Below are 25928 nucleotides of genomic sequence, written 5' to 3'. Positions count from 1 at the left end.
CTCCAGTGGGGGGAGTTGGGTGTTCAGCACCTCTGCAAATCAAGCCCTGTACATCTCTTTAATCCAAGTTTGATAGTGTTCCATAGGGAAGATCCCTTTCTGTGTCTGAGTCTTCAGCGCTGGGGTAGCTCCATGCTGAGGTGTTAAAGCTATTTGTCGTGAGGTCACCTGTTGCTCTCTCATGCTGCTTTCAGGTAGCCCTCTGGGGAGAGACACTTGGGTTCCAAAGCTGCTTTGGTTTCCTAACAACTTTAAATAAAGAATACAAACTGTTTCCAGCCCCAGAGTATTGCTAACTCACCTAGAGGGCTTAAATACCTACTCCGAATCTCCATTCCTGGTCAATGTCTCCCTGGAAGTGGTGGATCTGACTTCATCTCTGATGTTCTTTGGGATTTCTATTATTACTAGCGAAGGGCTGCTTTTGCTGAGACTTCTGTAATGAACAAGATGGCTAACGAGCAGCCCTACATGGTGTAGACTTAAGGGAGGTCTCGGATGCGGCCCCTTCTGCAGCCATGGGTGTCACCCCCCGTTACCATGGCAACTATGATTTTTATGGAAGCCTTGTTTCTTGTTTCAGGTGAAACCAGCGGGAATGAAAGTGAGACGGAGAATCTGCCGAAAAGTGAGTGAGTGAGTCACTGGGGCTGGTCCTATTGGCATAGCATAATTAATGCTGGCAGGGCTATATGGGATTAGCCACTCCTGAGGGTTTTGTGCCTCCTGTAGATAATGTAGGAAGCTGCTACACTTGTGTCAAGCCAGCCTCTTGTGACAGTGAGATGAAAGGATCTGGAGGGGACTGAATCTGCATGTTGAGCCCCATGTGCTAGGTCTCTCAGCCTCTTGGGCTGTGTCACTCAGCTGCCAGTCACCCTGGGGTCACTCCCTCCTCTAAGTAAAATGCGTGTCTTGGAGTAACTCACCCCCGTGGATCGTCTCTGGTGTTCAGAACTGAGCACCGTACCCCTTTTCTCCGTTCACGTTTGCCATGCTGTGAAATGCCTTGTATGGAAGGGAGTCAGCGAGAAGTAGATAGTTTGGTTCCTTGGCTTCATGTAAACACTGGCGGGACAACCAGAACTACAGGCTCAGATCTAGGCGTTCAGTGCTGACTAATCTGCTCTAGTTGGCACAGAAGGGATCTGAGCTTCCACTTCCCAGAGTTGGGAAATTAAATAGTAAAAAATTTGCCTGCAGCCCTGAACTTACTACAGATGAATCTGTCTAGCATGCCTGTTAATGTGATAGCTACGTGCTGGAAGTACCCAGTGACAAGGAACCAGTTGGATTGCTTTAAATGTTTCCTTCCTGTAGATGACGTACAAAAGCCCATAATTTGGGGCTGATGGCAAAACTCCATCCCTCTGTGTTGGGGGGGGAGGTGGTAGGCTGTCTTAAAATAGAGCAAATGAGTCACCGAGTGAGTCTGGCCGGATAGTACAAACCCACAGAGCATGTGTCACAGACCCTTTGCAGCCCCCTGGCTATGCCAGCGTTTCCCATGTGTCTTGTAGGGAGAGTCTGTGATGCTGTGCGGGACAGGCTGGATGGGGTGGAGGGGAGGCGATGGATTCTGCCTCAGTTTTGAATTCCCTTGCTGCTGAAGTTGCCACTCTTATGCTGTAATTACCTGAAGTGTGGCAGCATTATGGAGATTACCCCCCCCACCCACACACACGCCCCATTGACAGAACGAGGCCCCTTCTCACCGTCTTCCCCATCAGCAGCCTTGTTAGCACTCAGACACATGATTTCATCCGTGCTGCTAGAGGTTAGGGGGGAGTCTCTGGGACGTGACAAAAAGCCAGACTATAGGGGAGTTGAAGGTGTTGAGCTGCTGATAAAATCCACCAGGCAAAGGGGCTGGGGACATTACTGCATCTCTGTGGGTGCTTTGTGCTTGTGGGAGCTGAGCTGGGGTGTCCTGCTCTGGGAAAGAGGCACTAGGCTCAGTGTTGGCACCTGACGTCCATTCCAGCTCTGCTACTCACCTGCCGTGTGACCTTGGGCAAGTCCCTTCACCTCTTCACTTGTGAAATGCAAATAATGAGACTTCCCCTTGTTTAAACACTTTGAGAGCCTCAGATGATCACTGTTACAGCCCCAGCCTCCTGTCACTGAATTGGTCCTTATCTCTCAGGTCACCACAAACGCCTGCTGCAAGTACAGTTGACCTCCAAGAGGAACCCGCACTATCAGACCCTGGAGCGGGATCTGATTGAATTCCAGGAGCAGCAGCTGTTTGAGCTTTTTGTGGTGGTGTCCCTGCAGAAGAAGCAGTCGGAGACGACATACACCCCACAGGTCATACAGCAGTTCCCCAGCAAGGTGGGTGCCGCGCAGATGCCCAGTCCCATCAGCTTCACTTTATCTGCTGAATTATTTTTCCCTCCCAGCATTTCCCTCCTCCCTGGCTCTGTGCAGATGAGCAGAGCCAGGATGTCCAGTAGTTAGGGTTCTAACCGCCTGGGTTCAACTTCTGGCTCTGCCACAGACACTCTGAGTAAGTCACCCATCCTCTGCCTCTCATTTCCCTGGTGACAGCACTTCCCTACCTCACAGGGGTGTTAGGAGGAAAACACAGTAAAGACTGTGGGATGCTTGGGGCACTATATTAATGGGACAGTAGACAGATACACTTCTCCTGGAAAGGGTGAATTTCTTCATCATTTATATGACCAGAGGGGACCATTGTGATCATCTGGTCTGACCTCCTGTGTAGCACAGGCCCCAGGCCTTCCCTGAATTAACTTCTGTTTGAACTACAGCACATCTCTTTAAAAAAAATAAAAAAAATCCAATTTTAATTTAAAAATTCCGGAGATGAAAATCCACTACCACAACCCTTGGTAAATTGTTCCAATGGTTAATTACTCTCATTGTTAAAATTTTGCACCTAATTTCAAGTCTGAATTTGTCTAGCTTCAAATTGAGGCCATTGGAGCTTGTTATACCTTTGTCTGTTAGCCCTCTATTATTGAATTTGTTACCCGGGTAGATACTTGCAGACTGAACAAGTGATGTAACCTCTTTGTTAAGCTAAGTAGGTTGAGGTCCTTGACTCTTTCATTATACGGCATACTTTCCAATCTTTTAATCATTCTCCTGGCTCTTCTCCGAACCTTCTCCAATTGATCAACATCCTCCTTGAGCTGTGGGCACCAGAACTGGACACAATATTCCAGCAGCAGTCACACCAGTGCTAAATAGAGGTAAAATAACCTCTCTAGATTTCTATTCAAGATTTTCCTGGTTTTTTTTTTTTTTTTTTTTTTTTTAACATCCAAGAATCCTACTAGCCCTTTTGGCCATGGTGTCACACTGAGAGCTCATGTTCAGCTGATTATTCACCATAATCCCCAAGTCCTTTTCACAATGCGCAGCCAGCCTGTGCTGCTTCCCAGGAGAGAGTCCCCCGTCTGTAAGTATGGCCTGCCTTCTTTGTTCCCAGAGGTATGACTTGACATTTGGCCATACTAAAATGCATATTACTTCAAGATTTTCATGGGGAAAACGTCCTCTCCTGTGACACTTGCCCTGCTACGCACAAAGAGGGAGTGGCACGACCAATCCTTGATTCTTACTGAGCCTGCAGTGTTTGAACCCGTTGTTTGCTCTGGAGCCTCTCAGAAGGTGAGGAGTTTTTTTCTCTTCTCTCTGGTCTCCTGAAGGGTGCTGGTAGAAAGTGATCTAAATGCTGGTCCGAAGAGACAGTTTTACTCCAGTTGTTAACCTTGCTGCTTTAAATCCTGTACATGCAGGCAGCCGTTCCTTTCCTCCTTTTGAGTGTGGCGCTAGAGCCAGGAGAACAGCAGGGTCCAGCATGTAGTTAGACCGTGTGTCACTTGGAGCAGTTATTAAACCTGTTCTGGCTTTCACATGAGAAGGGGTAAAGCTGCTGTGCAGAGCCCTAAAGTGCCCAGGCAGCAGTTAACTTGGGCCTGTCCTCTGCTGCACTAGAAACAGTAATTTACCAAGTTCCTTTTGTAATATGGATACAGCTGGGTTTGTGTTGTGGCAGGCTGTATTCCGCTTCCCAGCACATGGGGCTTGAGACGCATTTCCACAGAGTGCTCTGATACCGATCCAGTGTCCTGGATGTGTCAGAAACCCACGAAGAACCTAGTGTTAGTGGGACAATCACCCCTAGAATCTGGTATTGTGGGTGGGATTGGCAGGGAGTAGAAGCACATGGTAATACTCTTTTCTCTTGCAATTGCTTAGTGCTCAGAGAATCAAGCCCAGGAGGGGTTTGGGTTTCCTCTGAAGTCATTTGAACTGAAAAGGTTGCTGCTGAGCCCTTTTATGAAATGAGAACGGCTCTCCCCACTCCATGATGGCAGGGCTGGAAGAGATTATTTGTTTTTACTTCTTGTGGAAGGTGCTCAGATACCAGTGACCGGGACCTTCTCAAAGCCTGGGCAGACAATAACATCTGAAAACTCCATTCAGTGTAGGACTGTGGAGCAAACTACAATTCACCTCCCTATAGATCTCACATTTATCACCCTTCTCACTCCTTGCAGTTCTGGTCACACCAGGGCTAGTGTGAGGGATCTCTGAGGCTGCCCTTTGCTATGCATTTGGGTCTGAACATGCAGAATGAAAGCCTTGCTGTAGTTGATGAGTTTGCTTATGGCTCTGTAGCTGGCATAGTTGGTCTCGGTTTTGTTCAGTTTGCTTTATGCGGCTTTTCATCTTGATATTTGGGGGGAAAAGAGAATGAAACCCCATGGAATCTAGTCACTGTTTCCTATGCGGCATGAGTCAACACATCCCTCCTTGTCTGTGTATCAACTGCAGCCAGGATGAGGTCAGTCCAGCTTTGGCTCTACAGTTGCATTTCCTCTCCTCTCCTGTGGGCTGCCTCAGCAGTGCACCACAAGATACTGTGGATTTTCAAAGTTTCCAGAAAAGAAGTCTCCCTGGTTCTTGCAAAAAGAAAAAAAAGTTATTATTGGGAATTAGTGTGCCCTTTCTGTAGGGGGTGCAGTCATTTCACCATTATGGGAGGGTAACTGGGGCTGCAAGGGAACCTACTGTGTCCAGAGCTCCAAGTGTTTGACATTCCGTTGAGAGGATTATGGTTAAACGGACTCGGTGACTCACAAAACACGGAAAGGAACACTGCCCGTCCCAGAGATCAGTCTGTTCAACAGGGTGAAAATGAGCGGAGCTGATAAACTCCCAATATTGAAAGGCAGTGAAAATGTGGTTTGAGTGAGTTCTTCCTCCCTGTGACCATCAGAGCCTTTGGGGAGGGGCAGAGCATCTTCCTTCCCTACTGCACCTCCTCAGTGGATCAATTCCAGTCTGCACCACATGGCTGTTGGCCTGGTTTTATAATGATACTGACAAAACTAATGATTTTCTCAATGTCTGTTTACTCTTTGCCTGATTTAGAATATTTTGTTGAATGTAACCAGAATTACACAGGAGGGTCTTTCATGCTGGGATTCATGAGGAAATATCATACCAGTAATTAGGGAGCACTGATTATACCTTGGGTGCTGTGATTACAGATGAGTCTTGACTCTCAAAATAGCATTGCTCCCAAGTAATCTGCCTGTCCCCCTCTTCCATGGGCTGTCTGGGGCCAGCAAAACTCCTGTGCACTGGGCATCCTTTGGAGACCAGCCATGCTACCTTTCTAACCTGTCTCATCTTGTGACACTTGAAGTGATATTGAAGTTCCCATTGAACTGTGTAGTGATTGAAAGCGTGACTCCCAAATATGACTTGCATTCCTTGGAAAAGACCATATGGTTTTCTGTCTCTGTTTCCCATAAATGGTTGAATCCCTTACTCCAAATGCAGCTGAGTCAGTGGTCCCACAGGGAAGCACTAAATGAATCCCACTCTGTCCTTCCTGAGCAGTTCTGAAGGTGGAGGTGCTCCAGTTCTCTCTGAGAGACTTTGACTCTGGCTGAGTGGAGGTAACTGCAGTACCTGATGTCAAAGAATTTGTGCCGTTCTCATCTCTTAATGATGCCCAAAACCTTGCTCCCTTCCCTCCCTTTGTAACAGACCATAGAAGGGATGTACTCTCCTTACTGTGCAAGCTGGGATCTCAGCCTATTACAGACACACAAGTGTAACCTTGAGAAGGTATTTCTGTTCTGTGTTAGGATCATGGCATCTCCTCTCAAGAGGACTGAATGGGATAGTCTCACCCTGCAGTGATCACTAGGGGGAGCTCTCCCAGCTTTATTACATTATAAGCTGGGAAATGCTGCTAAGCTATATCCTCAGCTAAACCTATTAGGCACAGGATGTAGCAAAAAGTCTGTTGTTCTGTTGGAAACGTGGGACCAGGAATTAGCTTTTCTCTTTGGGGAGCTGAGCATCAGCACTGTTTAATGATACAGAAGTATGTACCAGACCAGAAAGAGACCTGGGCTGAATCTGTTGTCAAGGCTGAACCGGGGCTCTGCTTTGAGCTGCATGGAGCAGTATACGAGGAAGCTGGGAATTTGGTGTAGCCAGAGTATATTCTCCTGCAGTCCCTACATCAGGCTTTTGGGGGTTGATGCACACAAGCCCCTGCTGCAGGGTGGAGACTATGCCTAGTACAGTGAATGCTGCCGCCATTGTTCTCTGTGATCCTGGGAGAGCTGCCCTGTATAACAGCCATGTGTTACCTTTCCCAGCCCGAGCATCCCTTCAGGCAGTCAAAGGATACCGAGGAGAGGCTAAAGGTCATCCCCAAGTTCTGCTTTCCAGATCCCAAAGCCTGGCTTCCAACATCAGAGCTCAAAAGGTAAAGGCTTGTGTTGTGAATGGATACTGGTTTCTGGGTTCCCACTGAAGTAACTGAGAGAGACGTGGTGCCAGTACTGGGTGCGTAGGCATCTGCCAGCCACTCTGGCAAAGCCCAGGTGGCTGTAGCTGAATCAGGATGAAATGGAAGAGAGGCCAAGGGAAGGAGAACTTGCTGGAGGTTTTGATCCCATAATCTAGAGTGTTAGGGGAGGATGAGGTGCAGGGGTGGTCCCCTCCACCCCATACAGAGTCTGCAGCACTGTCTCGGGGTTAGTTCCTGCCCGCGTTGGCTGCTGCTATTGGTGCTCGGCAGAGTGGGGGAGCTTGGAGACAGCATCCTGATGAGGAATCTTCTGCAGCCTACAGGCATCCTGTCCCCTTATGTGTGGGAGGGAAGGAATCCGAAGCCAGGGAGCAGCTCTCTAGGTCTCCCACATTGAGATCAAAGGGCTGCAGATGGGGTGTGGGGTGTTGCACTTGTTCCACATTACGTCAGCCCCCGACTGACCTGCTCCCCTGTGAGTCCCCCTCCTCCACCATCAGTGAATTGTATGGTGAGTCTGACTCTGACTGTTCTTGGGCTCCCCAGTGAAACCTTTTCCTTCGTGCTGACAGGCGAGGATGGCAGCCGCTGGTTCGGTTACTGCAAGAAGCTCTTGGTAAGCCGCTGTTTGTGAGACATGCTGCCATAGAGAGGGTCCACACTGATGGGGGTGGAGGGTTTTGCGGTCCAGCTAGGACCTAGATCAGCAGCAGTTTGTTGGCTAGGTGTGAGCTGCATTGCTCTTAATGCCGGTTCTGGGGTTACCAGCCCTCTGACAGAGGGTAGAGCAGCAGTGCAGAGGGAAGGGGTGTGGTGTTGTCCATACCCCATGGCACACAATGACTAGAATGAAGTGTGTGTGTGTGTGTGTGTGTGTGTGTGTGTGTGTGTGTGTGCGCGCAAGAGCCAGTTCTTGGGACTCCTTACTCCCTTTGCGTTTCTAATTGAGTGCAGAGGGATTTGTAGCGAAAAGCACTCAGTGTGAAATCCAGTCACATGGGCTGAATACGTTGGGAGGCTTCAATATCACTCAAGCGCTGGCATGGGCATTCGCTGCCTTGCTTCCCTTGCTCTGCTCCAGATGTAACTCTCTGCATTCCCCTTGCCTTGTAGCCAGAAGGGAAAGGGAAGCGGCTCCCAGAGGTGTACTGCATGGTGAGCCGCCTGGGCTGCTTCAACCTCTTCTCCAAGGTGAGTGAGCAGCCTACCCCACGCGCTACAACCTGTCGCATCGGAGTCAGACCGGTGCCTCTCAAAATGCCTTTCTGACCGTTTGAGAGCTCCAGAAAACAGCTGAGCTGCTGCAGTACAGCCTCGAATAGCATTGCTGCACCTGACAATAGTAACCTTGACCCAGGGCAGGTTGGTTCCCTGCTGCATGTTATCTAGTGCTTTGTCTAGCCCAGTTTAAATGACTCGAGCACTTGGGAGACCATTCCACAGCCAAATCCACTTCAATCTCAGGAAAAGGTTCCTAATGCCAAGCCTTAGTGTCTCTTCTTTACATGTCATCTCCTCATTCCTACTTACATGCCCATGGGGTGTGCAAATATCAGTTAGCCGCCATGTCAGTGATTCTATTCTGACTGGTTTCACAGCTCTGTAACTAAATATCTGTGACCACTATATGCTTGTCTGGGAGGAATCCGATATTCTGAAGAGATTCTGAAGAGGGGTAAAAGGGATGTCTCAAAACTGAAGTCAGTGGGAGCTGAAGGTACTTGACACTGCTGGAAATCAGCCCATTAAATTCCAACAGCAGTTTTATTCCTGAAGTGGGCATGTCCCTCCTATGATGGGAGTTCTCAGCAATGCAATGACATTTATCGACCACGCTGGGGCCCACAGAGCCAGTTCCTTGCTTCCATTCATGGTATCACCAGCTGATTTTTAACATTGTCCACTCTCTATTTGCCTTTTGGTGTCCCTATGTGACACATCTGTGCAGGAGCCCTCCCCAAGGTGCGAGTCAAGGTGTAAATCTGGATTAGAGCCCTGATTATTGGAGCTGCAGTTTGAGGTCATGCATCTAGGGATATATTTCACCCCTAGTCCTCACCAGAGGTTGTTTTCCTGCAGATTCTGGATGAGGTAGAGAAGAGGCGAGAGATGTCCCCAGCCTTGGTGTACCCATTCATGCGCAGTGTCATGGAGGCCCCTTTCCCTGCTCCCGGACGCACAATCACTGTGAAGAGCTTCCTGCCAGGAGCAGGAAATGAGGTAACTGTGAAACCAGGACTTGGCTGCAGATCTGGGTTGCTGTCTGTATAAGGTGACCGTGTGTGCCTGGTATAGTGATGCTTGACCAGTTTGCTGTTGTGTTGTGCAGTGCTGGCTGTAGATTTCTCAGTGAGGATTGTTTCTTAATCTCCACACAAGTCACTGGAGACGCCTATGCTGCCAAGAATGTTAAACTGCAATAGAAATGACTCTTGAGACTTTTATAGAGAAGGGGAGAGCTCAGTACCTTGCACCACTCTCCAAGGGTGAGACGGAGCATATGACACTTGTGAGCTTTGCATCCCACTTTTTGTAGAGCATCCATTGTTTCGTTTTCAGACACATTTCCAAATTCCCAGGTCTGTCTCTACATTGCAGTCTCGCTGTGCATCTCTGTGACTCCTTGCATCTCTGCTCTGTTTTCAGGTAATTGAACTCTGCCGTCCGTTGGATTCCCGGCTGGAACACGTGGATTTCGAGCGCTTGTTTAAGTGCCTTAGCGTCTGCCACCTGATCCAGGTGTGTGCCTCTCTCCTGCTGGAAAGGAGGGTGATCTTTGTTGCGGACAATCTGAGGTGAGAAATGAGTCACACATCTTGCTTTAAGAAGTTCGAGGTTTCCTTCTGCTTCTGTGCCCTTTTTCCTGAACAAATTAATGTTTTATATTTCTTTGAAACAGTTGCCTTTTAAGAGCTTCCTGGGGTCCTGTGTGTGCTAAGAGCTTAAGAGTGCACAAGTTGCCCAAGGCTCTAGGCATGTGGATGTAGGATCTTCAGGCTGCCCTGGGTCCCATGGACAGTCAGTCAAGACTGTTTTCATTCTGCACGTGAAAATTTAACCTGAGTTTTAACTGCAAACCTGTTAAAAGCTAGATCAGAAGCTGAGTCTAAATGGTGCACTTCAAAAGGAGACAAGGGAGCATTTAGCATGTGACCTAACAAGACTGACTTTGTCAGCTGTGTGCTGCTGCTGTTCCCAGCTCCCTTTGAAGATCAGGGTGTGAATAAGTGACAGTGTTAATGGAGACCTTAGGCTCCTTCTCAGTTCTGGTGTGAATGAATTACGTTTTCCCTGAGTACTGGGCACTTGTCACTTAACTCTGTAGCTGGGATCTGACCATTTAATGTGCTGACAATTCATTAGGTGGTTTTTCTCTCCCTCTAGCACCTTGTCTAAATGTGGCCATGCTGTGGTAGCAACACTTTACCCCTTCACCTGGCAACACACCTACATTCCTGTTCTACCAGCATCCATGATCGATATTGTCTGCTCTCCAACCCCATTCCTTATTGGCATTCTTTCTTGCTCCTTACCGCAGCTGCAGGACCTGCCCATAGAAGAGGTGAGACTTGGGGATGTTACAGAGGAAATGCAAGGGGTAGTTCAGATGCTGCTGGCCTGCCAACCATGTGGGAGGAATTCTGTGGATTGTTTTATTTTGCAAACATACTAAATTCTCCCTAATATGATGCACACAGAATCTGTCGGTGACTTGCCAGCCACTTATCGATGTTCCACAGGCTTTTATTTTCTAAATTCCTTAATTTTCACTGATTTGAAAGGCTGGATACGTTTGTGTAAAATGTGTGGCTTGCGTGGTGCTGTGACTGGTGCTTTTCTCTCTATAGCTTCATAGTTCAGCTAGGCATAATAATGGTTAATGTGTCTGCTCCTCTTTCCCTAGGTACTGATTGTTGATCTTTGTGCTGACAGCTTTCTGCAACAGGTGAGTGAAATAACCTTTCTGATGGCTGCCCAGCATGTAGGGCAAAGGGTCACTCCATAGGGCATCACAGGATAAATATGTGCAAGAAACCCAACCAAGTACCAGCCCAAACAGACCTAGATCTGCAGGGCTCCAAGGATAGGACAAAGTGGTGCCTTCCTTCTGATTCTCTGTTAGAGGGAGATGGTACTGGCCTGCAAGTTCCAGAGTTTGCATGGCATACATGACCCTCAATCAAGGTACTACTTATTTGGCTTATGCTTAGGACTGGCCCAAATATTTGTAAGTGCTTTCTCTATGTGGAGTAAGAACACTAGGCTTCCGTGTTGCTTTGACCTCACTCTGGCCTTCTGTTCAAGGTAAGGCAGCTCAGATTCTGATGTGGAATGAGATGGTCGGTTGGAAACTGAGGCACGAGTCCACTCAATTTAGGCTTAATCAGTTTTTCCCTTTATAAATTTTCAAACACAATATTGTCAGTTCTAATTTTTTATCATATATATGTATAAAAAACAGATAGTCAACAGAAAAGACAGAACAGGTAGGAGCCCAAGCTACTGATTTCCAGGGTACCAGGAAGCTCTTATACACTTCATGATGGTCATCTCAATTTCTGGACTGGTGTTCTCCAGCTTGAGCCTTCATTCACTTGGTTTCTTATATATTTACACATTACAGTTTCATTAGCTTTCCTTCAATTAACATTATATATAGCCAGTTATACATTTACCCAAACTTTCATAATTTTTTTTGTTTTCCATTCAGTTATAAATCATTAACAGTACATCAGCATTAAACTAACAAAATGTAACCCTTTATTTTCTTTATGTAACCCATTCAGCAATTTTCTTCATAGTTTAATATTACAATTAATTATATATGAATCATCCTAAATTATTCATTAACATAACCTTTACTTTTTACTTGAGTAGGAAAGTTATGGGGAACAACATGATCTTAATATCAACATATTCTTATGTTTTTTCCAAGCATGAGTTTTCAGGGGACTTTTTGCTCATAGTTTAGCATCACACTTTTAAGTCATTAAAAAGCCTTGTCAATAATTTTGCCAGTTGCATTTTGAGGTGCTTTATTCCGTTTAGGGCCTAGATATTTAATTGTTTCCCAAGGGCACAATTTTCCTGCCTCCCTTCTATTCTGGGCATTTGTTCTCCACAAGGTTTCTATCCTTATTGTCTAGTCAGTTCGTTTCCTAGATTTGGTTTTTTTGAAAAAACACCACTGCTCACTTGATTTTATGCTAGTCTCAAATATTCTCTATTGTTTGAAAAATGCTTTGAGATCCTCAAATGAGAGTTGCTGTATATACATGTTAGAGTATTGTTTAGCGTGTGTGTAACAATTCCCTAGGTAGAAATAAAGCATTATGTTATTTGGGACTAGTGGTCATAGTGCATTCTCTCAGCTGTTTGTTAATTTTAGAATGCTGGATGATTTAATATTCCACTTGATTATAGTTCCTTTTCAAATAATATCACTTCACTAGCACTTCACACTTTAGTGCCATACAAATTTGGCTAAGCATTTTGACACCCCAGGAGGCAACTCTGTATTATCCCCAAAAGAAGGGGAAACTGAGGCAGAGAGGTTTAAGTAACTTTCCTGATCTCAGTTATACTTGGTTCACAGGACAATATTGCCCATTTTTTCTTTGACTTAGTCTTATAAAGTCCTACAGAGACTATAAATGTCCTTGCTGAAGCAGTTCCATTTCCATTATGGTACTGATATGATCTTATTGCCTTTTTCCCCGTTGAGAATTCTCTCTCTGACTCACTGTTCTACTTTGCATTGCAGCCAGCACATGGAGTCTGATAGACACAGGTATTAAAGGATCAGTGCCTCACCAAGACTGACCTTTTAATTTGCTCTTTCTCCACAATAAATTTTGTTTGGTGTTTTATCATGGGCATGTTCAGAGTTTGGATCTGCATACTGGGTGTGTCAGACGTGAAAGTCTCGTTTTGTATCGAGTATCTGTAATATGGGAATTTGAATTTAGCTGCTTTAAGAATCTGGTTTAAATGTTTATATTTGCTTGTCATGTTTTCATTTCTGTGGCCACAAGGCACACATTCTATGCTGTCAATACATGTGGACACCATTCCATAGAGTAACTCCGATATGATCACTTAAACTAGCATGTCACCAGCATCCCTTTCTCTGTTCGACGTGGACAGTCTGTCTTGATGTGAGATGTAATACATGTGCCATAAGAGCCATCTCTCTTTGTTTAGGTATCAGACGAGGATGAGATCCTACCTCATAAACTCCAGGCCGCGCTTGTACAGATTTTGGAGGAACGAAATGAAATTTTGTCCCAGGAGCAGATTTACGCACAAGGTGATTGTATCAAAGTGTTTGCACTATATGGAAGCCTGAAAGATTTTCTCTGGCCGAGATGAGAAAACATGCAAATTAAAGATAAATGGTGGAAAGTGGCTGGGGCCACATGCTAACAAGTTATTTCCATGTGATCTCACTGAGAAGCTTTTCTATTTGGGTGGATTATAAAAAGGGAGAATGAGAAATGCAGTGCCCTAGATATGCCTGATCCACGTGAGACAGCGCCTGTTCTTGGAGGTATTTTTGAGTTTGTGTAATCCTTATACTCAGGGCACATCAATAGGGTCCTCTTCTTCATTAAACGGAGATGAGAGTTTCTGTACTTCAGAGTGTAGTCTGACACATTATGTGCAGAATCAGAGTTTTATACAGTAGCTTTTAAACTTGCTTATCTCAAAAGTGTTTTGCAAAGCAGTGAATCATTCCAGGCAAGTTCATCAGCAGGTCTGTACTAAGCAATCACTCAAATTAAGTTCTGATACCAATTTGTGTGTCTGGTGCAATTCCTATGTTACCACCCATCACAATAGTGGTGACCCATCTAGCCCTATTCAGCCAGAAGGATGGCTGTTATTCTGCTGGGCTTTTAGGAGGAGTGAAGGAGAGATTCTCCCAGGAGACTGCTGCAGTGTGAAATAATGACTTTTGTGTCCTCTTGGTAGGTGATGTAACTCTGAACTCCCTGGTCTCTGAGGCCTTTGTACAGTTCTTTGTGGAGATTGTAGGACATTACTCCTTGCACATGAATGTCACAGAGAAAGGAGAGCGGGTGTTCCAGCGAGAGCCATTTAGAAAGTCCCACACCTCCCGCAATGTGCGCCATTTCCTGGACCTGTTCATGGAAACACAGATGTTTGCAGGATTCATACAGGATCGGGAACTCCGTAAGAGTGGGGTCAAAGGTGAGACCTGCAAAAGTTTGTGCCTGCAAGATGGGGCTCGAATAGATTATGCTTTTTGTTATCAGTGGTGTGGCTTGTTCCATTTCTTTGCACATTGCATCTCAAGTGGCTAAATGATATTTTTCTTCCCTAGGTCTGTTTGAGGTCCGTGCCTTGGAGTATTTGGAGACCATTCCGGAGACTGAACCAAGCGGGATGAACAAAATTCTTCGCAGTCTGGGTAAATGTTTGGTTTTGTTGTTGGCCAGGTCAGTTGTTGAGCCTGCATATAAAGGTGTCCACTGAGCAGGTAGAATGTGGCCAAAAGGGGAGCACATTTTCTACCTTGCATAGTCTTTTACTTTTCTCGGGTGCTGCTAATTCCCCAGAATACTCAAAATGAGCTGCAATTAATTTCTTTACGAATCTATCCCCTGCCAGTGCCACTTGGTACTTCTCAACATGCCTGTTGAGAAATCTTTGGCTAAAATGAATGGTGTTAGCCCCATACCTGAAGACATAAAACAGGGCCAGATGAAGCATTTGGGAACAATCCTGCATTGGCTGAGAATTAACTAAGTCATTTCCATCTCAAACTGATTCTGTTGGCCAAGATGGTTTACAAGGCTTTGAAACTTAAGACATTCTGTTTAATTAACTTCTGATTCTGGAGCCTTTTCAGATTCTAATTTGTCTTGTCCTTTTCTCTGTAGGAAGTAAAATGAAATTTCTTCAAAGGAAGTGAAAACATGGGTGCTGAAACACTGATGAAGAGGGATGTAGTCATCACTGGGACACAAAGGAGTTTTGCATACTAATGCTGCCACCTTGTCCAAATTGTGTCAGATGTACTTACTGAGATGCAGCTCAGTCCATGGAAAGCTCAAATACAGGGAGAAAATGGAAACTAAAAATGAGTACAATCCATCAACTTCCTATGCCTGGTTTCACTGGAGTGTTGCGGAGGCAACTGGAAATGGATGCAGCTGGAGAACTTGATGCTGGATACGCTAATCACCTCATCCCCACTGATGGGGAATTTTAAAGGGGAGCTTTTTCTCTTTGTGAAGCTTCAGACTCCATATTTTTGCTGCTTGGCCTGATGAGCCATTCTTTAGGAAAAGTTTTTTGTTTGGTTAAAACCAATTCAGCATTTAAGGACTAAGCTAATGTAATCATGAGACAGGGCTGTTGGTCATGCTGGGTCCAGGGAATGGGCTGTGCAAATACTGGCGCACACAGAGGGTTCACAGGGCTGCCTCGGGAGCTGGAAAGATTGCTCTGCACTGCCATATGCATGGTGTATGGTTTTGATAGTACCTAGCCATATTCTTTGTTGTTTGGTCTGAACTCAGAAATAACTTCTCATTCAATGTAATTTGTACTTCCTAGTTGTTTATCACAAAGCTTTACTTTTTTGAAAACCAAGTGAAAATGTCAGCTTATTTTCTGCTGATTTGTCCTATATTCTGATTTCATACTGCCCAGTCCTCCCCACCCTGCACACAGACACATGGAATATGCTTGTCCTTTACCTTATTACATACACTTAACTGCTATAAGTTTGGTCTGGGTGACTTCCACAAAACGGAACTGCAATTTTTTGTGATAAAATGGCATCTCTGCGTAGGGAGCCCTATTAATTCTTTAAATGTTGGCATTAAAATCAACTGTTTAATGTTGAATTGGTGCAGATGACAGGAAAGTAGCTCAAGGATGCAGATGCTGAGCCAGATGTTTTTAAAAAAGGATTTTAAAAACAAATCCTTTCTTCCTCTAAACTTTCTCTCTAGCTACTTTGTTCCTTTATCATGGAATTAAAAAGTTGGACAAATGACATTTCTTCCTTTCCTCACCCTTTCCAAACACAGCTATCTTCGTTCTCTGCTGTTGAGAAATGTGGATTCCTCAGCATCTGTTGTGGGGGAAGAATAGATACAGTGGGGGATAGTAATTCAATCCCATGATGGTTTGAACAGTTTACAGTAGCTGCCTGGGTTTATTGTATATATTTATGCCAGTTATTTATACAAAGTAATTAATGCTGTTGCCCTATTATATTTAACCAATTAATCAAACCATTCTCTGGGTCTTTGTGGGCCACTGGCTGCAGCTCGAGGCTGGTTTCTGATGGAGTTCTGTCCCATAAACAGATGTTTACATGTAACTGAAACAGACTCTGACTGAATGCTGAGTGTGTGTAATATACAGTGACTCCAAGAGTGAAGTGAAAAGTCTTCTCTGGTGCGTCAACTTAAGGGCTATGAGAAAGTACTAGCTATGGGTGGAGGAGCTGGCACATGGCATTCATGAAATAGTTTGACACAGCCACATCGCAGTGAGCAATTCCTGATACAGGATTATAAACAGACCGAGCTGATGTTCCTCAGTAGAAGTTTGTCTACATCTGAAAACAGCTGCCTTATAAGCTGGCTGTAGGCTAGAGCCTTTTTTCTTTTTCTCCTCAACAAGAAGCCCGGACTGGAGATAAGTTAGTAGTGTGCATGGCTGAATAGGAGAGGTCCCTATAAAGCCTGGTAGTGGAGTTCAGAGCTGAAGCAGAGGCTTCAAACATCTCCCATGCCTGGTTGCTATTTGTTTTGACAAGAAACTTTAGATGTGTTAACTCACTTTTTTCCAATTCTGTTTTAAAGAAAACCAAAAGTTTTAATCGGTCAGAACTAGTTATTGGACAAGCTCATTTTTTATTAAATCTAAGCTTGTGTTCAGTTCCAAAATGTGACAATACTTAAAACCTATTAAACCAACTGCCTTTGGGGCCCATGTTGACTTGTTACTGTGGCCTTTTGGGTAAGGGTGAGCCCAGGGTAAGCTCAGCATGCAGGAGCTATAGCAGGGAGGCTGGTTCTAAATGGAGGCTACAGGCCCCTGCATCGTGTCAGTCATCCTGCCTCATCCTCAGGCCCGTGTGATGGGGGTGGGTAAAGCGACGGTGGTGGCTGCACCCAGGGACCCATGTCCCTTCAGGAACTTTGTGAATGTGGCCTTTCCGCACGGCTGCCTCGTGTGGCTAAAGCCCTCAGGGTGGGGCCTGTGGTGCTCGCTCAGCTGTCCGCAGCCCCTCGCTGAGGGAGGGCCGGGAACAGCCCTTGCATGGGCCGGGCTGGGGCAGCAACGCTCCCCACCGCCCCGAGGGCGGCTCCTCAACTCCCGGCCTCGGCGGAGACACCACGTGCGAGGGGCGTGGCCACGCGGGAAGTGGCGGGATAAGGCGCTCCACGTTGCGCGTGCGCGTTGGGCAGCTACGGAGCGCGTGTCTCTGCGCCTGCGCGCCGAGGGCAGTGGCGTGGGGCCACCGCGCAGGCGCGGCGGAGCGCGCGGTCATTGCTGCCATGTCGGGCCCGGGGCTGGTGGCTGGGGAGGTAGCGGTGGATGCGCTGCCCTACTTCGACCAGGGCTACGAGGCGCCAGGCGTACGAGAGGCGGTGAGTGCTGGGCCCCGCCCCCTGGGGTACACTGCCGGTGTCGTGGGTGTACGGGGGGACCTAGAGAAGTGTGTCGGGGGGGGGAACGTGTGTGTGTGTGTGTGTGTGTACCGGGGGGGACGGGGACGTGTGTGTGTGTGTGTGTACCGGGGGGGGGAATGATGTGTGTACGGGGGAGCGGTACCCGGGGGGGGGGATGATGTGTGTACGGGGGAACGGTACCCGGGGGGGGGGGGGATGATGTGTGTACGGGGGAACGGTACCCGGGGGGGGGGGAATGATGTGTGTACGGGGGAACGGTACCCGGGGGGGGGGGGGGGATGATGTGTGTACGGGGGAACGGTACCCGGGGGGGGGGGAATGATGTGTGTACGGGGGAACGGTACCCGGGGGGGGGGGGGATGATGTGTGTACGGGGGAACGGTACCCGGGGGGGGGGGGGATGATGTGTGTACGGGGGAACGGTACCCCGGGGGGGGGGGGGGGATGATGTGTGTACGGGGGAACGGTACCCGGGGGGGGGGGGGGGATGATGTGTGTACGGGGGAACGGTACCCGGGGGGGGGGGGGGGATGATGTGTGTACGGGGGAACGGTACCCGGGGGGGGGGGGGGGGGATGATGTGTGTACGGGGGAACGGTACCGGGGGGGGGGGGGGGGGATGATGTGTGTACGGGGGAACGGTACCGGGGGGGGGGGGGGGGGATGATGTGTGTACGGGGGAACGGTACCGGGGGGGGGGGGGGGGATGATGTGTGTACGGGGGAACGGTACCGGGGGGGGGGGGGGGGGGGGATGATGTGTGTACGGGGGAACGGTACCGGGGGGGGGGGGGGGGATGATGTGTGTACGGGGGAACGGTACCGGGGGGGGGGGGGGGGATGATGTGTGTACGGGGGAACGGTACCGGGGGGGGGGGGGGGGGATGATGTGTGTACGGGGGAACGGTACCGGGGGGGGGGGGGGGGGGGATGATGTGTGTACGGGGGAACGGTACCGGGGGGGGGGGGGGGGGATGATGTGTGTACGGGGGAACGGTACCCGGGGGGGGGGGGGGATGATGTGTGTACGGGGGAACGGTACCCGGGGGGGGGGGGGGGGATGATGTGTGTACGGGGGAACGGTACCCGGGGGGGGGGGGGGGGGGGATGATGTGTGTACGGGGGAACGGTACCGGGGGGGGGGGGGGGGGATGATGTGTGTACGGGGGAACGGTACCCGGGGGGGGGGGGGGGGGGATGATGTGTGTACGGGGGAGCGGTACCCGGGGGGTACCTGCAGTCTCTCTCTCACTGTCAAGGTAGGGGGCAGTGTCGCTCCCTGTCACGGTGGAAGGTGATTGGCGCAGGCCCTTCAGCACCTCCCCAGGGGCCTCTCCTCCCCAGGGTAGGAGCTGGGGCCAGGCCCGGCCCTTTCACCCCCTCCCGGTTAGGGTGACCAGACAGCACGTGTGAAAAATCGGGCCGGGGGTGGGGGGTAATAGGAGCATATATAAGAAAAAGACCCAAAACTGGGACTGTCCTATAAACCCGGGACATCTGGTCACCCTATTCCCGGTTGGGCTCTGAGGCCCTACGGCATGGCAAGCGTCTCCGCTTACCTTGTGGGCCTGGCCGGGCAGGACCCAGCAGCTGTGATGCAGGGGAGGGACCAATCAGCCGGTGTGGCGACACAGGGCCATAACCAGAACAGGGCAGCTGCCCTGTGCGCACAGCTGTGGGGACAGAGAAATGACAGGGACCCAGCAGCAGGAGGCGCAGGTGCCTGCGGCTCTGATCTGCAGCTAGCAAGGAAAAATACTGGACATTTCTTTATGTTTCAAAAATCCACGTGGATGGAAATCAGAGGACCACCAAAGAGCTCATGTCCAGGAAAACCCGGTACACTGACCCTGCTCCACTCTGCGCTCTTTCTCTCTAGGCTGCCGCCCTGGTGGAGGAGGAGACGCGACGCTACCGGCCCACTAAGAATTACCTCAGCTACCTGCCCACACCTGACTACAGCGCCTTTGAGGTGAGCAAGGGAGGTGCCGTGGGTGGCCAGAGCCAAGCCCTGAAGTCTCCTGGTTACAGGCTCCTGCCAGGAGGCTTGTGCAGCATGAGGCCAGCTGTGCCCTCACTGTGGGGCTGGGGCGCAAAGAGAACTGCCACCATCAGTCACTGCGTGGCAGGGCTTCAGTCTCTCCTGCCCTCGGGGGTGGGAGCACTCTGGGTCTCTCCTTTCCCCTACTTGGCTGTGGGTAACTGTCTGCTCTGCACCAACAGACTGAAATTATGCGGAATGAGTTTGAGCGCCTGGCAGCCCGGCAGCCCATAGAGCTCCTCAGCATGAAAAGGTGAGTGAGAGTCCGCACAAGTGACTGCTATGAGCCGAGTGGGAAAGGCCTGGTCTGGATGGAACCGTTCCAGACCCTGGCAGGCGTGCTCCTGCTGACGGAAGCAGTGTAATGCACGATTCTTAGGCCAGGTCTACAGTACAGACCCATATCGGTATAACTAAGTCTCTCAGGTCAGTGGTGTGAAAAATCCATACCCGTAAGCGACATGGTTATACCTACCTAATCCCCTGTGTTGACAGCGCCAGGTCGACGGGAGAGATTCTCCTATTGATACAGCTACTGCCTGTTGGGGAGATGGATTAACTAGGGGGAAAGCTCTCCTGTTGGCATAGGAGCGTCTTCACTTAAGTGCTACAGTGGCACAGCTGTATCAGTGCAGCTGCCCCAAAGCAGCATTTTGAGTGTAGATCTGTCCTTATTTGTGCAGCTGCTTTTAATAATGCTTTGTTCTGTTGAAAATGTTGCAGCTTTAATTAGGGCTACCTTTCTTTAAAACACAGAGTCACCTTTTCTAATAGGAGGGACAGAGAAGCCAAAATCACATCTTTTTTTAGATGATGCAGCCATGGAGCCTTAGACTTCTTGGCAAGTTCAAATAGCTTCAACCCCTCTTTATTGGAAACTCAGGATTGCCAGAGTGGAGAGAGATCCAGCCGAGACACACGATTGGCTGACCACCCTTAAGTTTCAGCAGATAACCTTTCCTGTTGTGTAGGTCAGCCCAGCTCTGTTAAATATACTGACAATTTGAAATGGGAACCTACTGGTTTTTTTCCTAGCAGTAACATGCTGTATTTCACTCATTACATTTATTTTGACAAGTAGCTGCACGTTGCCTTGTTTCTTACTAAATAAAAGTGGACTACAAGACTCCTTCCTCTATTTTCTCTATCTAGTTCTGAGATGATGGCTTTCTCTGCATTAGGTTTGACACTAGGTCAGTGTTTGTGCCTCTGAGCAAAATTGGTTCTAGAAGGTCTAAATGCAATGACCTTAATTGTAGTTGAAACATTGTGTTTAGAGACAGATTTTTCTGGTTGGCTTTATTTCAGGTATGAGCTGCCTGCTCCATCCTCTGGTCAGAAGAATGATATCACAGCATGGCAAGAATGTGTTAATAACTCAATGGCTCAGCTGGAGCATCAGGCTGTTCGGATTGAGAATCTGGAGTTAATGTCTCAGCATGGCTGCAATGCTTGGAAAGTGTATAATGAGTAAGCAGTCCCTTCTTTTCTTCTGAAAATATTGGACAAAAGTGGTGTCAATTTTCAGTTCTCCGGGTGTTTTCCATATAACTTCTTCAGAATAATCACCAAATTTTATTGAAATGTCTCTCACAACTTCAGAACCTGTCCTGAACCATGGTAGAGTTCATCTGATCAGACTGTATGCTGATGATGGTGGAAGGGAACTCTCTCCACCCTTCCTATTGAGACCACAGAAATGGTTGCATAGCCTGCTGCAGTAGCCCTGCTACTGCCACAACCCTCTCTGTGCTGGAGAATGATCCAGTGGAGCCATGCACCTAACAGTCACATCCCATATTCCAGCCTCTCCCACTGCTCCAAATACAGTGGGGCCCAGGGAGCCCAACAGAAGACAGCTGCAACATGTGCTGGTTTTGTGTCCATCTGTTCAGGGTCCCCAGATCTTGCTCCTCCCTTTCTGCAGAAGAAGTTTAGTTTTACTAGAGGGCAGATTGGAGGAGGGGGACAGGGTTTTAGCCCTTACAATGAAATCTGTCTTGAGTGACTGTCAAGGGAACCAGCCAGAATCTGCTTTCCTCAGTGGTTCTCAAACTAATTTGTGGAGCCCTTCCTGGGTGGTTTTCAGAATGGAGTATGTTAAAACCTAGGCAGAGGCAGGATTGAGGCATTTGCAGAGATGTCTGAGAGAAGCTCTGAGTTCTACAGAATGAAAGAGGTTGGAGAATTCCTGGTAGATGTTTGTGTCCTTAACAGAAGTGTAAGGTGGGAAACTGAAGCATGAGTCCACCCAATTTATGCTTAGTCAGGTTTTGTCTTTGATTCTATCTGAAAATGTACAAATATTGTCACTTCTAGTTTCTGATCATATTTATGTGACAGATAACAAACAGATAAAATGGAACAGGTAGGGTCCCAAGTTACTGAGTTCCAGGAGACCAGGAAGCTCTTCTCCACTTCATGACGGTCATCTCAATCTGTGGAAGATACTCTCCAACTTCAGTCCTTGTTCACTTTGTATTTTTTAATAATTTTCAACATCACATATGCATTCCAATCAACATTAAGCACTGTGTCTTACATAACACATACAATACACATGCACAAACTTTAATGTATGTAACTTATGTTGTCCACATTATCTTCGTGTCACCTTACTCCTGCTTTTCCCAATCCGGGGACTTTTTAGCATGACGTTTTGTGTATTTTATTGTACTGATTAACTTCCTCTTGTCTGTGTCCTCCAACACAATACATTCTGTGAACAAAATAAAATGTCCTATCAGCTGTGAACATCATTTAAGCAAGTCTTCCTAAGAGAGAAATTGGCAAGACTCATGTCAAGCAAAGACTAGGCCAGAGCCTTAGCATAAGTGTTACACTGGTCTATTCAGCTCGTTCTCTGTACATGGTCATAAACTATTAACATTAAACTAACAAAATGTCAACTTTTTTTTAATATTCAGCAATTTTTCATCTTTGGATATTATAGTTCAATATGTGTGTGTCCTAAATTATTCATTAACCTTTATTTTTCTTATTTGAGTAGGAAAATTATGGGGAATAATGTGCCCCAATTTGAGCATATTCTTATCTTTCCAAATACAGGTTTCCAAGGGACTTTTTGCTCAAAGTTTAGCATCACGCTTGTAAACCAATAAAAAGCTTTGTCAGTAATTTTGCCTGTTGCATTTTGAGGTGCATTTTTCAGCTTAGGGCCTATGTGTTTAATTGTTCCCCAGCAGCAGGTCAACCCAAATCATGCAGGTTTACTGTAAAATGATTGTATAAGATACAGTGTGCCTCTTCAAGGTGAGGTGCAAATATCAGACATCTTGGCCTGGGTGGGGAGTATGACCATCATGTTGTTTATATCATTTTGGAGAAATAAATGACACACCAATCTTTGTTTTTCCTTGCTTCCCTCTATTGATTGTATAGCGTTGAGTGAGCTGATAAATTCCATGTGTTCTCCTGTTTTTACACTTTTCATCTTTGCTTATTAGACACCTGGTTCATATGATCGAACAAGCTCAGAAAGAACTACAGAAATTGAGGTAAGTGCTGCCCTTTCTCATCCTTGTGTTCAAACTTGGAAGAAACTCTAAAGGGAATTCCCCAATAACAGGTATAGAAAGGCCTCCACTCAGCCCTATCACCCCTGCCCTGCCCTAGGCTGCTGCCAGGGTTGTAGAGAAGAGGACCTGGTCATATTTCTTTTGGTTTTGTGCTGAAGCAGCAGGTGGTGAATTAGTCCATCATTTTTGGACAAACTCACTACAATTCCACCTGTTTCCAATCCATACAAACTGTTTCTACCTGGACCCCTACCCAGCAGTAGTGGATCCTCCTTGAAGAACAGCTACTGGTAATGGGCTCCGACTGCTTGGAGTTATTTTTGTCCAGAGGATTCCAATAGTTTTGGCAGGTCTATGTGGTGGCTAGTGTGAGGTTTGGCTTGTTGATTGCTTTGATCGGGGCTACAGCCTTGAATAGACAGCAAATGCAGATTGGTCACCAGTGGAGGGTGTAGGGAACAGGGGTGACCTGATCATGGCAGCTCATCCTGCTGAGATGGACTGGTGCATTCCGTACAGGCAGGAGCTTTTTCATGGATTATACCTTCAGACTCAGATACAGCAAATGACAGTAGTCCAGTCTGAAGGTGACAATCTCATGAAACACTGTGTGGAACTCCTTACCTGAGGAGGTTGTGAAGGCTAGGACTATAACAATGTTTAAAAGGGGACTGGATAAATTCATGGTGGCTAAGTCCATAAATGGCTATTAGCCAGGATGGGTAAGAATGGTGTCCCTAGCCTCTGTTCGTCAGAGGATGGAGATGGATGGCAGGAGAGAGATCACTTGATCATTGCCTGTTAGGTTCACTCCCTCTGGGGCACCTGGCATTGGCCACTGTCGGTAGACAGATACTGGGCTAGATGGACCTTTGGTCTGACCCAGTACGGCCTTTCTTATGTTCTTATGGATCCTTGTCAGAGGGAAGGGCGAAGTTGCCTAGCACGCCATTTCTCACCACTGCCTGTTTTTCTTGGGCAATTTAGGATTCGTTTCTGAGATACAGCGAGTGTGGGAAGCAGGGGTGATAGGGCTCTTTGCTGGAGTTTGGGAAGTGTTCCAGAACAAACTTGGATATGCAATCTGGGTATTGAGACTGACAAAAGCAAGAACCTCATCCGTGTTCTAATTTTATTTAATACAAAATCTAAATGGTCTCTGTGTATCCAGCTCTTCCCAGCCTCTGTCTGGAGCCACTTCCATCCAAAGATATCATTGTTGGCTTCATGAGAATGGTGCAGTTTAGTTTAAGCATCCTGATTTTTCTCAGAGTGGACAAAACAGAACTCTGAGCTCAGACACTCCGACACTCTTTGCTTTTCCTGCCCTACTAGCATGTTTGAGTTTCATTTTACAGAATTTTATGTCCCCAGTCCGCTTTCTCTTTAGACTTGATACTTAGGTTTAGTTTATATGCATGCCTGTGACTGAGGTTCATGCTTCTGGTGCTGTGCATTTGGGTATCCAGGATCCTTTCCGGTAGCCGAGTAAGGGAGTTGGGCTGCATTTCAAGCACAATAGCAAATGTTAAACTTCCAGCGCAGCAGAAAAAGTGAATGCAATTGTGTGGTTAAACAATTAACATTTTCTCCCAGGAAAAACATTCAAGATCTCAACTGGCAGCGAAAGAACATGCAGCTCACAGCTGGGTCTAAGCTACGAGAGATGGAGTCAACGTAAGTGTCTAAAATCTCCTTCTCTTAATCTAATTCTTCCCCAGATACACATTCTGCATGGGGTTTTTTTCTCCCTCGGAGAGGATAGCCTATGACAGGCTTTTGGTGACCCAGTTAGATGCCTTCACAGGATTGGCATCACCTTGCGCATCTTTTATCAGTAACACTAGCTGCAGGTAATACACCTCTACCCTGATAACGCTGTCCTCGGGAGCCAAAAAATCTTACCGCGTTATAGGTGAAACTGTGTTATATCGAACTTGCTTTGATCTGCTGGAGTCTGCAGCCCCGCCCCCCAGAGCACTGCTTTACTGCGTTATATCCGAATTTGTGTTATATCGGGTCGCGTTATATCGGGGTAGAGGTGTAGTTGTTTAACTGGGTAATTCAAGTGTGGCTGCTTGAAGCAGTGACTGAATGGGGAGGGCAGAGGACACATTAGCAATTTGAAATCACCTACAGAACTTACTTTATTTCTAAAACTCTTAGTTTTCTAACTGTCAGGAATCTGAATGCATCAGGTTTTGCACATTGTGGTTTAACATCAAGTAAATAGAATGAACGTTCCATCACTTAGTCTGTTTAAATTGGTCATATGTAGTGGCTGAAGTTTATCAGATATTGAGGAACTACTTCCTTGTTTGTATCTAATGGATTGATCCAAAGGTGCAGCTACCTTCCTTTAATTATAGAAACAGTTATTGCTCTGAACAGTCTTAATTAGTGTTTAAACTCTGGGTTTTTATATGTTCTGTTCCAGGTGGGTGTCTCTGGTCAGTAAAAACTATGAGATTGAGCGAACGATTGTGCAACTAGAAAACGAAATCTTACAAATTAAACAGCAGCATGGGGAGGCCAACAAGGAGAACATCGAGCAAGACTTCTGAGATCTGACCCCTGCCATTCACTGCAGCACATTTGCAACTTTTTTTTGTGGAGAGGCCACGTGTCCTTAAGCTCTCTAATATCTGCATGTGTAATGAGATGGAAAACCATCATCAGTTCTCAGTTTCTTGTTTTAAAGATTAGGACGAGGTAGAGCAGATTCAGGAAAAAAAAATCCTGCTCCATAGACTGAATGCACAAGGATTTCATGTGTGAATCAGTGGTTCTTAGACAGAACCATATCTATTTGTTTTTGTATTTCTGATACCTGAAATAAACATTTTTCTAACTTTC

At 47.1% G+C, this 25928-nt stretch overlaps 2 protein-coding genes across 4 annotated transcripts in view; both read left to right on the top strand.

Moving 5' to 3' along the window:
* The window catches only part of DENND2C (DENN domain containing 2C), a 50884-nt gene extending 34097 nt beyond the window's left edge, over positions 1-16787 (top strand). For all 3 annotated transcript variants that reach the window (XM_065402366.1, XM_065402365.1, XM_065402367.1), the window contains exons 8-20: positions 584-628; positions 2147-2334; positions 6657-6766; positions 7358-7427; positions 7925-8002; positions 8891-9031; positions 9458-9606; positions 10196-10373; positions 10716-10757; positions 13016-13121; positions 13787-14026; positions 14160-14246; positions 14719-16787. In XM_065402366.1, the coding sequence (XP_065258438.1) occupies positions 584-628; positions 2147-2334; positions 6657-6766; positions 7358-7427; positions 7925-8002; positions 8891-9031; positions 9458-9606; positions 10196-10373; positions 10716-10757; positions 13016-13121; positions 13787-14026; positions 14160-14246; positions 14719-14750 (1466 nt within the window). In that variant the 3' untranslated portion in view covers positions 14751-16787. The remainder of the gene's footprint in view (positions 1-583; positions 629-2146; positions 2335-6656; positions 6767-7357; positions 7428-7924; positions 8003-8890; positions 9032-9457; positions 9607-10195; positions 10374-10715; positions 10758-13015; positions 13122-13786; positions 14027-14159; positions 14247-14718) is intronic.
* Positions 16788-17339: 552 nt separating this feature from the next.
* On the top strand, positions 17340-25928 carry BCAS2 (BCAS2 pre-mRNA processing factor). The gene is made up of 7 exons (XM_065403231.1): positions 17340-17451; positions 19372-19464; positions 19716-19786; positions 20842-21003; positions 23001-23051; positions 24669-24749; positions 25510-25928. Exons 1-7 carry the CDS (start codon positions 17359-17361, stop codon positions 25634-25636), a joined length of 678 nt encoding a protein of 225 aa, XP_065259303.1. The 5' UTR covers positions 17340-17358; the 3' UTR covers positions 25637-25928.

The sequence above is a fragment of the Emys orbicularis genome, chromosome 4, assembly GCF_028017835.1.
Source record: "Emys orbicularis isolate rEmyOrb1 chromosome 4, rEmyOrb1.hap1, whole genome shotgun sequence".
Lineage (NCBI taxonomy): Eukaryota > Metazoa > Chordata > Testudines > Emydidae > Emys > Emys orbicularis.
This window is presented reverse-complemented; position numbering and strand designations above follow the sequence as displayed.